Source organism: Geotrypetes seraphini, chromosome 12, assembly GCF_902459505.1.
Source record: "Geotrypetes seraphini chromosome 12, aGeoSer1.1, whole genome shotgun sequence".
Lineage (NCBI taxonomy): Eukaryota > Metazoa > Chordata > Amphibia > Gymnophiona > Dermophiidae > Geotrypetes > Geotrypetes seraphini.
Window position 1 is genome coordinate 30,928,726 of NC_047095.1, and position 14,575 is coordinate 30,943,300.

A 14,575-nucleotide genomic window follows, 5' to 3' on the forward strand; every position below is an offset into this window, starting at 1 on the left:
ACCCATTAATATATATACAAAGAATATCTTACCCAAAGATGGTATACCCTCTTAATACCTCCTGACTCCTCGTGGCTCCCAAGGGGCAGGGCGTGCCCTTTAGGGCATGCCCCTTTGGCCACGCCCTGCGGCTGCACCTAGCAGCAGCAGAGCTTTTTCACACAGAGGAGACAGACCCCGATGATGTCACCAGCCATCTCCTCTGATGCCTGCCTGATTTGGCACCAGTCCCGCAGGCATGAGAAAGTTAAGGCAAACAAATAAAAGTTGTTGCAGCTGTTTTAGTGCAGGCAAAAGTCTCCTCTCTCTCCAAGCACCTTCCGGTAGCTCCTCAGTTCTCAGCAGCGCTTTTTCACACGGAGGAGATGGACCCCAATGACGTCACTGGCTGTCTCCTCCAATGCATGTCCGATTCGGCACCAGTCCCGCAGGCAGGAGAAAGTTAAGGCAAACAAAGAAAAGTTATTGCAGCTGTTTTAGTGCAGGCAAAAGTCTTCTCGCTCTCCAAGCACCCTCTGATAGTTCCTCAGTTCTCAGCAGCGGCAGCGCTTTTTCACACAGAGGAGATGGACCCCAATGTCATCACTGGCCATCTCCTCTGATGCCTGCCCAGTTTTGACTGGTTTAGCGATGATTGGATTTGCTGACCTAATGCACAAAACGGCTCACTGCGTAGTTTTCTGCATGATTGCTCATTCTCTGATCTGGCCATGCAAATAAGGTCATTAATATTGAAATGCCATGTAAACTAACCAAGCTATTGATGCTCTAACATTGCTTTGCGATGCACAAAAAAGTGATCACTTTTAACGATCCGAAAAAAGCAACTGATCAAGACCAGTCACTTATGTGTCTTACCGATAGTTCAGCTCTGAAATTGATATAATATTTATAACACTGATACCATAAATACAGTTTTTACAATAGCAGGGATATATACATGTGTTATATGTGCATTGTGAGCACGTGTGTTGAAGATGCATCTTATGGGTGCCCATTAACTGCATAAAATATAAAAGAGAGGGCAGCGAAAAGATGGGGCCAATGAGAGAAGGCTAGAATTTTCATTCCTCATGATTAAAATATCTACAAGCTGGGCCAGAACTTTATACTTTATACATCACCATCATTTATGCCCCGTATTTGCATAGTCTGCTGCTATCTCTCAACAAAGCATCAAGGGATTGCCCTCATTGTACTATTTAAAAGTGCATGATTCATTCTCCTGATTCAGTTCCAGCTATACTGAATATAAGAGACACATATTCTTGGGCTACAAATTGAATTTATCAAAAACTGAAGTCATGCCCCTAAATTGCCCTGAGGCTCATTCTGAGATTAAAGCATTGGGCCTGAAATGGACATCGAGGAAGCTCAAACACTTGAGGAAACCATTGAGTACAACATTGAATATATACTGGACTCCATAAGGACTTTAACGTCTAGATGGTCCCTCTTAAGACATGGTGTGGACGCAAAGAAACTATAAAGTTGATGATTGCACTGGTAGTGAACTGTTTTAAGCATGATCCCTGTATATTTCAGCAGGAATATGTATTCAAAGTTTGAGAAACTTTTTACAGACTTTCTATGGTGACATAACCACCCTCCCCCCACCTCTTATTGCTCTCAAAAAAACTTAAGAATACTAAAGACAAGGTGGGGTCAATATATCAAGCTTTTATGAGTACCATTCTAATCTAATCTAATCTAATCTAATCTAATCCTTAGGTTTGTATACCGCATCATCTCCATTCTGGCTTGTTACTACAGATAACATGTACTCTCCTCACTGGCTCAAAATGCAACATGCGGTTTCGACACCTCTATCTCTTCTAGCTTTCATGAAAGTGGACTCAATTGTGTCTCGCAATGAAGTGATGAATTCTACCATCATCTACCAAAAAATGGAATACTACTTTACAGATGCCCATTTGAAACAACTCTTGCATCCTTATTCAGGGTGCTACTATTAATTGGAGGTCGTGGCAAGTGGCAGGAATCTGGAGAGTGGCTCACCTCTTTGTTGGTGAGTGATGGTTCTCTTTTGAAGAGCTGAGTAAAATGTACAACCTACCCTCCAGTCATCACTTTAGATGGCTCCAGCTACGTCACTCTTTGCAGATAGTAATTACTAAATTGGAGTCTCTAGCTGACATGCTCTCCATAATAGAATATAATGAAGGTCTTTCTGGTAAAAAGGGTGAATCTGCTAGATGGTATCATATAATAATGACAAACAGATTTCCCTCTAATATGGAGTTCAAGGTGTATGGACGACAGACACTGGTTTGCAGTTGGAAGACTCCCAATGGGACAAAGTTTGGATGGAGGCTACTAAGTCTTTGCATTCTTCCTCTATGTCACAATCAGCTTATTTTTTGCTTCAAAGAGCCTTTTGGACCCCCTACAAACTGTCCAAATTATTGAATGTAGACACAAATCTTTGCTGGTCGTGCAAGCAACATATTGGTACTCTTGAGCACATGATTTACTCTTGTCCTGCTATTCGTCCTTACTGGTCAGTGGTATGGAAAACCATATGCAAAGTACTTCATGTACAGGAAGACATCTCCCTAGCAGTAATAATCTATGGTAGTGTAGGGATGAAATGTTTTTTGTCTGACTCTGATGCTCACCTTTTAAAATGCCTATTGCTTATTATGATCAAAACAATACTGTTTTCTTGGAAAAATCCTGACTCTCTATCCTATAATTCTTGGTGGACTTCTGTATATTTGATTGTTAAATATGAGAGACTGATTGCTGAAAAGAATGTGTCTCTTAGAAAGTTTCACAATATCTGGTAACTTTTTACTCATTATTGTGCATTATCTTTTTTATGCTGTTACTACATATCAGATAATATAATGAGATTGTCATCCCCCTTGGGACAGAATGCATACTGTATATGTTCTTATCTAGTTTATGTTTTGCTGTTTATTTTGCAACATAAAAAACTTTAAAGGTGCATGAAAAACTTTAAAAGTGCATGTAATATTAAACTTTAAAAGCACATGAAATACCAGCATTTGTTAACCACATGTGCTTTGTGCTCCACGGTACGCATGTGCTTGTGCTCCAATGGTCAACATTATGGATGGCGGTTGTAGGCTCTGATTTATGCAGGCTGGCCTTTCCCTGGGAGGAAGAGGAAATGATGATAGCGATCAAAGGAAGGAGGACCTGCTGCCATGAAGGAGTCTGACACAGTAAATCTGGCAAATGCGTACATTGTTCCTGAATCAACCGGACTATTCTGCACATGTGTGAGGATCAAACAGTGATTATGGTGAACCTCCGCGCAAATCATTTACATGCAAACTTGTTTGAGCATTGATCACTGATTCGGAATCAGCCAAAATTTTGGCCCACAGAGATCCACACAATCTTACCATCTGTTTTTAGTGCACCTAGGCCACAGACTTTCCATTAGAAGTGCAATCCTGAATCTTAGGAATAGAAATTGATAACCACCTATCCATGAAGAGTCATGCACATTCAATAATAAAACAACCTTTCCTTGTGATGAGAAAGCTAAGATCCAGCAGAAAATACTTCGAAACAGAAGCTTTTTGAATTTTAGTGCAATCCCTAATCCTACTGTAATGTAAAACTACTTACTTGAGGGCGTGGCTTGAACACGCAGCTAGATGGTTGGGTGATACATTAGCTCCATGCTGTCAAGCTCTAATTTTAGAAATAAATTCTAAAAATTTGAGTCGGTAAGAGAAAATAAAACAAATATCGGGAAAAATGGCTTCGGGGAAACAGAATAAGAGTGATTCGGGTGCTGGAGGGTCCGGTACAGGGAGTAATAAGAGATCAAAGCTGGAGCCGGAGACTCCATCAAAAGTTCCGTTGCCAGCAGAAGAAAACCCTGATGTCATGGCTGAACTTCGGCAAATTAAAGACATTGTTTTAGAAATCAAGAAACAATTGAAAAAAGCAATAGATAGTAGGTTAATATCTAAGTACTGCTTTTTTCTTTATGTTTTTGTTAAGTGTCTCCCTTCTCCCCAGGGGTTTTTCTTTTATGTCCTGCCTACCTCCCCATTTGAGGACTATAATAATGAGTATATTGCTTTGTATATTGTTTTCAGTCTGTATTGACTTAATATATGTATTTCAGGATTTCTCTGTACCATTTTTATTGGTTGTATAAAAATTATAAATATAAAAAAAAGAAAAAAGCAATAGATGATGTTGCGAATCTTACTAAAAGAGTGGATCTTGTGGACAATAAAATAAATATTTTAGAAGAAAAATCAGAACAAGTGCATAATGAGCTGATCCAAAGTAAAACAGTTTGGAAGGAGATAGATATGGTTAAAAGGAATTTGGAAGAGTGCTTAAACCGTGAGAGGAGGAATAATTTACGCATCATTGGGATGCCAGAAGGAGTGGAGAAGAATGATCCCATTGCTTTCCTTGAACAATTCTTACCTAAAGTTTTACCTATAAAATCCAAAGTGTCGCTGGAGATTGAGAGAGCACACAGGATACCTGGACACAGAACAACCTCTCAAAAAGGACCGAGGACCCTGATATTTAAACTTCTAAGATATTAGCATGTGGTGGAAATTTGTCAACTTGCCAAGGAAAATAGGAACCTCAAATGTCAGGATGCCAGAATACACATCGTGCCTGACTTTGCCAAAGAAACTGCATTCAAACGGAAACAATTATTGGAAATGAGGCTACAATTAAGAGCACTCGGGGCAAGATATGGGCTTCTGTACCCGCAGTAATGAAAGTAACTCTGGCAAATAAAACTAAAAATTTCACTGATCCTAAAAAATTACAGGAATTTCTGGAGCAAGGTGAACAGCCGATGACTTCTTGAGTGGCATAAGTCCTGTGATTATTATTTTTAAGTGATTTAAAACTACTATTTCCTACTAATATACAGTCATTGGAGGGGATACAGTGGTGCCTCACACAACGAACTTAATCCGTTCCAGGAGCAAGTTTGTTATGTGAAACGTTCGTTGTGTGAAACGCGTTTTCCCATAACAATACATGTTAAAAAAAATAATTCGTTCTGTAGCATAAAATATGCTAAGATGACATAAAAAAAGATAAATTTTTGGTTATTATTTTTATTTAGATACATCTAAAAACATAATTGTTTTTTAAAACAACACACATTTTTTAAATTTAAAGACAGACTAAGTAGAGTCTAATTTTACAGTGAGAGGGCAGAGTCTCAGCGGCAAAAACTGGGACTTAACTGTTCATTTTTTTTTTTTTCTACCGTGTTTCCCCGATGATAAGGCAGGGCCATCAAATAAGACAGCCCCCCCTTTTTAGAAAAAAATGTAAAATAAGGCACCCCCCCGCAAATAAGCCACCCACCGATACCTGCGCTTACCCGAATCGGGTGGTACGGTGGGTGACTCCGTGTAGTCCCTGGCACCCCCGACACGATCGGGGCAAGAGGGAGCTCAAGCCCTCTTGCCCCCCCCCCGACTCCCCGACACGATCGGGGCAAGAGGGAGCTCAAGCCCTCTTGCCCCCCCGACTCCCCGACACGATCGGGGCAAGAGGGAGCTCAAGCCCTCTTGCCCCCCCGACTCCCCGACACGATCGGGGCAAAAGGGAGCTCAAGCCCTCTTGCCCCCCCGACTCCCCGACACGATCGGGGCAAGAGGGAGCTCAAGCCCTCTTGCCCCCCCGACTCCCCGACACGATCGGGGCAAGAGGGAGCTCAAGCCCTCTTGCCCCCCCGACTCCCCGACACGATCGGGGCAAAAGGGAGCTCAAGCCCTCTTGCCCCCCCGATTCCCCGACACGATCGGGGCAAAAGGGAGCCCAAGCCCTCTTGCCCCGCCGATTCCCCAACTCCCCGACAATATCGGGCCAGGAGGGAGCCCAAGTCCTCCTGGCCACGGCGACCCCCTAACCCCACCCTGCACTACATTACGGGCAGGAGGGATCCCAGGCCCTCCTGCCCTCGACGCAAACCCCCCCTCCCCCCAACGACCGCCCCCCCCCCAAGAACCTCCGACCGCCCCCCCAGCCGACCCGCGACCCCCCTGGCCGACCCCCACGACACCCCCAACCCCCTTCCCCGTACCTTTCTGTAGTTGGCCGGACAGACGGGAGCCAAACCCGCCTGTCCGGCAGGCAGCCATCGACGGAATGAGGCCGGATTGGCCCATCCGTCCCAAAGCTCCGCCTACTGGTGGGGCCTAAGGCGCCTGGGCCAATCAGAATAGGCCCGGGAGCCTTAGGTCCCTCCTGGGGGCAGGGCCTGAGGCACATGGTCGGGTTGGGCCCATGTGCCTCAGGCCCCGCCCCCAGGAGGGACCTAAGGCTCCCGGGCCTATTCTGATTGGCCCAGGCGCCTTAGGCCCCACCAGTAGGCGGAGCTTTGGGACGGATGGGCCAATCCGGCCTCATTCCGTCGATGGCTGCCTGCCGGACAGGCGGGTTTGGCTCCCGTCTGTCCGGCCAACTACAGAAAGGTACGGGGAAGGGGGTTGGGGGTGTCGTGGGGGTCGGCCAGGGGGGTCGCGGGTCGGCTGGGGGGGCGGTCGGAGGTTCTTGGGGGGGGCGGTCGTTGGGGGGAGGGGGGTTTGCGTCGAGGGCAGGAGGGCCTGGGATCCCTCCTGCCCGTAATGTAGTGCAGGGTGGGGTTAGGGGGTCGCCGTGGCCAGGAGGACTTGGGCTCCCTCCTGGCCCGATATTGTCGGGGAGTTGGGGAATCGGCGGGGCAAGAGGGCTTGGGCTCCCTTTTGCCCCGATCGTGTCGGGGAGTCGGGGGGGCAAGAGGGCTTGAGCTCCCTCTTGCCCCGATCGTGTCGGGGAGTCGGGGGGGGCAAGAGGGCTTGAGCTCCCTCTTGCCCCGATCGTGTCGGGGAGTCGGGGGGGCAAGAGGGAACCAGGCGGAGAGAGGGCAGTTAAGCGCAGTGCCTGCGCGGAAGGATGCAGCTCGGGCGACTTCGTTGTGTGAAACGAAGTTCGTTGTACGGATCAAGACATAAAGTTCGTTGTGCGCAGCGTTCGCTGTGCGAGGCGTCCGTTATGCGAGGCACCACTTTATTTTAAAACATTACAATGGAAGATCACTACAAGATGACTGTTACTGGTATAGGAATCTTTCATTACTTGAAAGTAATAACGATAATACCATGAGAATGGAACTATGATTTGAATATTAATTGCATACTACCTACTGATGTCAGAGATGACGGATTACATGGAATATGGAAGACACGTTGTTTCTTTTCTCTCTTCTCTGCAGTTTGTTATTTAAAATCTGATTAACATAAATGCGATCTTTGATTAACATTTATGAATCGGAAAGAATTAATACTGATGTCATTACTTTGTGGGGGATTACAAGACTTCTTTTGGCCAATCAGCAGAAAAAGGAAGTAAAACGGAAGTAAATCTGATTGGATGCTTGAATGCTTTATCTGATTGGAGAGAGGTGTGTCAATAGAGGCCTTGCACCGCTGCTTCCCCGTCTATGAGAAGCCCTTGGGGAAGTCATTCGGAGATCGGGAGCCGAGGGAGATAATTGTGCAGGTGATATACTGACTGAGGTTCGCCGGCTTCCTTGTACAGCTCTTTCGCTAAGATATGCTGCTTAAGGTCCATTCGTCCTGATCAAGTCTGTAACCAGTGGAATGGCGGAAACGCCCTGGATACGGGACTTTAATGTATGAACTCATGGCTGTTTATTTTTCATCTAAAGGGTGATTATTAAAGAGTTGTGGATGGTTTTTGGGATAGCGGAGATTGATATGGGTGTAGAATTGCCTAAATTGAATATGCTGGAATAGGAAATAGTTATAATTAGTTGATCTCTTATATAGATAATTCTAACTTCCCCGTCTGATTGGAGCCTGATTAAATGTCATTACAATGGATGAATGTTTTACATTAGAATAATAAGAATGATAGTTTATACTTATATTCAGGACATCAGGACATCGGGGAAGGAGCAGGGAGAAATTGGCTGCTGGCTTGGAGGTGAGGGTAGGGAAAGAATCGTGGAAGTGGAGAAATTGGCACGATGGCTTTGTGGGGGCTAGGGGGAGAGAGAAAGAAAGGAAAAATAAAGAGGGGGGCAGGGGGAGAGAGAAAGAAAGGCAGAAATAAAGAGGGGTCAGGGGGAGAGAGAAAGAAAGGCAGAAAGAAAGAGGGGGACCAAGGGGAGAGAGAAAGAAAGGCAGAAATAAAGAGGGGGTCAAGAGGGAGAGAAAGAAAGGCAGAAAGAAAGAGGAGGGCCAGGGGGAGAGAGAAATAAAGAGGGAGGCCAGGGGAGAGAGAAAGAAAGGCAGAAATAAAGAGGGGGGCCAGAGGGAGAGAGAAAGAAAGGCAGAAATAAAGAGGGGAGCCAGGGGGAGAGAGAAAGAAAGAGGGGGGGGCAGGAGAAGAAAGAAGAAGGACCAGAAGAAGGACCAGAGACTCATGAAATCACCAGACAAAAAGGTAGGAAAAATGATTTTATTTTCAACTTAGTGATCAAAATGTGTCCATTTTGAGAATTTATATCTGCTGTCTATATTTTGCACTATGGCCCCCTTTTACTAAAACGCAATAGCGGTTTTTAGCGCAGGGAGCCTATAAGTGTCAAGAGCAGCGTGGGGCATTCAGCGCAGCTCCCTGCGCTAAAAACCGCTATCGCAGTTTAGTAAAAAGGGAGGGGGAATATTTGTCTATTTTTGTATAGTTGTTACTGAGGTGACATTGCATAAAGTTATCTGGCTTGACCTCTTTGAAAACCCGCGGAATATAAATGATAATTAACATTTTCTCTGCGTACAGCTTGCTTTGTGTTTTTAAAATTTTATTGTTGGTAGATCATTTTGACTTGGCCACAAAGGTAAGGTGGAGGGAGGGAGGGGAGCTGCTGAAAGACATCTAGTAATCCTTGCAGGCTTGACTGTGCAGGGAATTATTTTTGTAAAATCATGTTTTGTTATGTGACTGGCATTATCTAGACTTTAATTTCTATGAATGAATAGAATGAAAATGATATAAAATTACTTGCTTGCGGGGACCGCGTGTTCCGGCTCACACAAGGAAGGAGGGGGTGAAAGGGAAAAAGTTTCTCTTCCTTGGAAATAGATTCTGAAGTGACCTCATCAAAGAAGACCAGCACCAAATGTACAAGAAATCCCTTAAACAATGTCAAAAGAGCCTAAAATAGAAAACTGCTACTGCCTTGAGACTCCTTTATTGAAGGAATCAACTTGAAATCACAGAAGAGACAGGAAAAGGTTAAATGCCTCATGGAATCCTCAGGTACAAAACACAAACCAAATTGTGAATGAAATCAGAGCAAACAGTAAGAATTATAAAATTGATGTCATTATCCATCTGGAAAAAAAGGCGAACTAGAAATAATGCCTCAGCAATACAATTTTCAGAAGTTCTATTTGCTCATGGTAAGGGAGAAGAGAGACTGCTAGTGATGGTGGAGGGACTGATAGAAGATATGAAAGAAGGGTGGTAGAAAGGAACAGATGGTAAAGGAGGGAGGGAAGGGTGGTGGTGGAAAGGAATAGAACAGACATTAAAAGAGGGTAGAGAGGAACAGACTCTGAAAGGAAATGTGGAAGGCAGAGTGGGGAGAAGATGCTGGAAGGGAAGAAGACAGATGCCAGACTATGGGGGAGTGGAGGGAAGAAGATGGGTGCTAGACGGGGACGGTGACGGGGCGATGAATGGGATGGCAGTGGTGGTGACGGGGCGGTGAAAGGGATGGCGGTGACGGGGCGGTGCAGAGGATGGTGGGCCGGGACGGTGCAGTGACGGGGACAGATTTTTTCCCCGTGTCATTCTCTACTTGTGACCACTATCTCAGGTTCAGAAAACTTTTAAAAGCATTTCTGCACCAAGATAGGGAGTCAACCCTGAAGCAACTGAAATGGTAATGGTTAAAGCCCATTTCTAAACTGTCTAATGCAGGGATCTCAAAGTCCCTCCTTGAGGGCCGCAATCCAGTCGGGTTTTCAGGATTTCCCCAATAAATATGCATTGAAAGCAGTGCGTGCACATAGATCTCATGCATATTCATTGGGGAAATCCTGGAAACCCGACTGGATTGCGGCCCTCAAGGAGGGACTTTGAGACTCCTGGTCTAATGCAACTCCTAGGATATAACAATGAGCCAACAATGACCTACTTGAGCTTGTAACTATGTATATGTAGCTATGACCTAACTGTATTATTAAGTGTACTGATCTACATGTACTATCAACTCTATTGAATGAACGTGTCAAATTGTCCATTGTAATTTTCTGAGTAACTGACCTAACCTCTTATAATGTAATCTGCCCTTGAACTAAATAAAGGTGGAATAGAAAACCTGATTAACATAACATAACATGTAGAACAGCCAGTGAGCTAGATCCTTGTTGTTATACATATATTTGTTTAATTTTAAAATACTGCTTGGTGTTATATGCACACTTGTATAAATTTAAAACCTGCTCCCCTTTCCTATTGTTTTTTTCCCTTACATGTTTTCTTTTTCTTTACATATTGTAGTTCTAGCCCTTTTTTCCCTCTTGTCTCTGTAAATTTTTTATTTTTTTAATAAGTTTATTAGTCTTTTAAAGTTAGTATTTGCCCTAGTGTTGTATGTTTTTAAACTGTATTTTAGTTAATAGACGGTTTTAACATTTTTATACACTGCCTAGAAGGTTTGATTAGGCGGTATAAGAAATTTTAAACAAACTTGAAACTTGATCTACAGTGTATTGTGTTCCTTGTGTGATGGATAGTAAAACTATGTACTTGGCAGTTGTGGTCAGGAAGAGGGAGGGAAGTCCTGTTTGCTAGTTGGACCCAAGGGCTCATAAATTTGTGATCCATCTCCTGCCTGAGGAAGCGTGCCTAAGGATGGGAATGGGGAGGGGTTTGCAATTATATGCATACTTTTGAAAATTCTAGTGTATGTATATACATTAACCATGAGAATTTGTGCAATCCAATGTCAGGTTTAAAAGTAGAAGTATATGCATGCTTTCACTTTGAATATTTGATACGAGTCTACATGAAAAATATTCTGCATCCTGTCTGTGCACATATAAAATTACCCTCAATTCTCAAATCAAAAATACACATTACTTTCAGTTTAAACTTGTAGTACATAGAATGTATGTAAGCTTTAGTCACTTCCACCTGCTTTATTCTGGGTATAGACTTTTGCTGAAAAAGCATTTACTAAAATTTTAAATGTCATTTATATTCCCCTCCTCCTGACTTTTAAACACTCCCTTAGAAATCCCTCCTCTCAATATGGCTAAGTTTCAGAAAGCTGATTAATGTAGGTAAATGCTTTTTATCCACGTAAATCCTTTTTATAATTGCTCCCAAAATATTGTAGGTTCATGAATTGAATGTGGTACCTTAATTAAAGGCTTCCAAACAAGATCTAAGGTTATAAATGTGGTGGGTATTTCTTGAGGCCCTTCAGGGAACTTTTCGTCAGTCAATTTCTTCTCTGAGCCTGGCAGGATAGCAGAAGTTTTGGGTGGTCGAATATCCCAAAACATTACTGAACTGCAAATAAAAAAATGTGTTATGAAGAATCATGTCACTCTGATTCTAGGAAATACAGTGTCAAAAAGTTTAAAGATGGCAGGTGACTGCCAGTAAGGCTGTTCTTATGTTCTTATGAAATATTTGGATACAAATCTGCACAGCTCATATTTCATTTTGAACATGATACAAATAAGGCAGGATGTCTGAATATTTATAAAATGGTTATATAATTTTTATGAGCACGCCATTCAAAATGGCATTATAGTTTATTATTTATAAGCCACCTTTAACCAAGGAGCAGCACCATTAGCACCATTATAGAAATTATAAGTAGTAGCAGCACATAAACAGAAAACAAAAAAATCAAAAGAAATAATTGCTTATGTACCGTATTTTCACATAGATAACGCGCACCCGTGTAAAACGCGCACATGGGTATAGCGCGCAAAAAACACATATTTATGTATATAAATTTTTATATACCGCACACACCCGTATACCGCGCATGCTGCCTGACTCTCCTTTCGCCCGCCCCGACTCTCCTCTGGAGACCCCGACTCTGTTTTCGCCCGCCCCGACTCTCCTTTCCTCCTTGAAGTCCTGTCCCTACCCTGAAAGCCTGATGCCCCCCCCCCCGACGTCCGATTCACCCCCCCCGCAGGACCGCTCGCACCCCCACCCCGAAGGACCGCACGCACGCACCCGCACCCCCACCCTGAAGGACCGCTCGCACCCCCACCCCGAAGGAGCGCTCGCACTCCCACCCCAAAGGACCGCTCGCACCCCTACCCAAAGAACCGCTCGCACCCCCACAGCCTCACCCCCCTCCCCCATGGAGAAGCAGTCTACCTTGTTTCCAGATGCCAGCGAGCCCAGCTGTTTTCTCTGCCGGCGGTCCCGCCCCTTCTCTGAGCCCTGCTGCGCTGCTTTTTCTTCCGGCGGTCCCACCCTTTCTCTGACATCAGAGAAAGGGCGGGACCGCCTGAAGAGGAAGCAGTGCAGCACAGGGCTCTGAGAAGGGGCAGGACCACCGGCAGAGGAAGCAGCTGGGCTGGCATCCGGAAACAAGGTAGACAGCTTCTCCATGGGGGAGGGGGGAGGCTGTGGGGGTGCGAGCGGTCCTTCGGGTGGGGGTGCGAGCAGTCCTTCAGGGTGGGAGTGCGAGCGCTTCTTCCGGGTGATGAATCGGGCGTCGGGAGGGGGAAACTATGTAAAAAAATTTTTGTACAACGCGCTCACGCGTATAACGCGCAAGGGTATGCGCGGTTTGTAAAAACCACGTATAACGCGCGCGTTATATGCGAGAAAATACGGTAATCATGAAACCTATGACTTATATCAGTATGCCTATCAGTGCAAATATCTGAAAAGTAATTAGGTACCATGGGCCAGTTCTAGCAAGAAATACTGGTATGCACAAGATACTTTGGCCCAAATTCTGTAACCGGTGCCTAATGTTAGGCACCTATTTCGGAGGCGCCTATCTAAATTGAATAACAAGCTCAATTAAGCTTTTTAATCAACACTGATTGAAACATAGGCGCCTATCAAAAAAGTGTGATTCTGTAACAAGACACCTCTAAAAATTTAGGCGGCCTTCAAAAAAATAGGCGCTATGCATGTTAGGTGTGGGTGTGGCTAGGTGTTAGGCGCCTTCTTATAGAATCACTGCTCTTAAGCATGGTTAAGCGCTCGCATGGGCGCCTAACTTTTAGTTGTGCCTAGAGCAGGCCTATTTAATGAGCGCCTCCAAAATAAGGTACCGCTCAGCGTGATTCACTAAACAGCACCCAATTTTACTTGAATCACGCTGAACAGTGCCTACATTGGCGCCTAACTTTTGGGTGCTTCTTATAGAATTTGCCCTTTTATGCTTAGGACTTCCGATATTCAGTTATAACCAGACCACCCAAATAAAACCATTCCCTTATTGCTGGGAAATTTGGAAATTCTACTTATAACAACAACAACAACAAAAAAAATAAAAAAAACAAGAAAACAATCTGAAAAGTAAGAGGTACAAAAAATAAGTAAGAGTAAGTAAGAGTAAAAAAAATGTCTAAAAACCCACGTAAATCAACACTTGGATGATCAAAAAGACAGGTCGTCCAAGAACCGATAATTGAACAGGGTTTTAGATGTATCTAAAACCAGCTTAGGCCTTTTCACTGCCTCTGTATGTCCAGAGCGAAAAGGGGCGTTTTTGGAGAAGTGAGCAGGGCGGGATGTGGGCTGACCTAAACTTAGTCATCCGGCAGCCATAACTGAAAAGTTGAACAGGTTGCTTGGATGGAACTTATACATTTTGACTTAAACCAAGTCAAAACAGATATAAGTTACAGATCAGGCCACTGAGCTGATCGTGGCTGCTGCAATCAGTTCAGCAACACAGGCAAACCGTTCCCCCTCCCCGCAACAATTACGGCAGGAGAGATACCCAATCTCCCCCCAAATGATCACCGGCAGGAGGGATGCCCAGTCCCCCAAATGATCACCTGCCAGAATCTGCCACGACCCCCGATAGTTCTCCGGCAGGTACATTAGATAGATTGTGAGTCCACCGGGACCAAAAGGGAAAAATGTTCAATTACCTGAATAAATTCATGTAAACCATTCTGAGCTCCCTTGGGAGAACGTTATAGAAAGATAAATAAATAAAATGTCGCCAAACCAGCAGGTAAATATGTTGCACTAGTTTCACTTGATTTGGTATCTGCCTTTGCTTTAGTAGATCATTCTTTGCTTCTTAATTGAATGCATGATATTGGCATTAGAGAGATTAATTATTTGAAGAAGGACATAGAATAAAACAGAAAATGTCATTATGCCTCTGTATAGTTCCCTGGTGCAAATGTACCTTGCATCCTACATGCAGTTCTAGGCAATGCCATGGGTGATAAAGGAGGGGAGGGGATAGAAGAGATACTGGATCAAGAGAATGGGGAGATAGGGAGATGCTGGATGAAAGAAGTGAATGAGACAGAGAGAAGCGATGCTGGATAAAATAAGTGAAAGATAGAGAGACAAGAGATGCAGGATGGAAAGAGGGAGGGAAAAGATGCTGGAT

General features: G+C 44.2%; 1 protein-coding gene across 1 annotated transcript in view; it reads right to left on the reverse strand.

The window, feature by feature from the left end:
* Window positions 1-14,575, reverse strand: part of WDR63 (WD repeat domain 63) — a 155,766-nt gene that overhangs the window by 35,755 nt on the left and 105,436 nt on the right. The window contains exon 15 of the mRNA XM_033917020.1: window positions 11,373-11,526. Within this exon, the coding sequence (XP_033772911.1) occupies window positions 11,373-11,526 (154 nt within the window). The remainder of the gene's footprint in view (window positions 1-11,372; window positions 11,527-14,575) is intronic.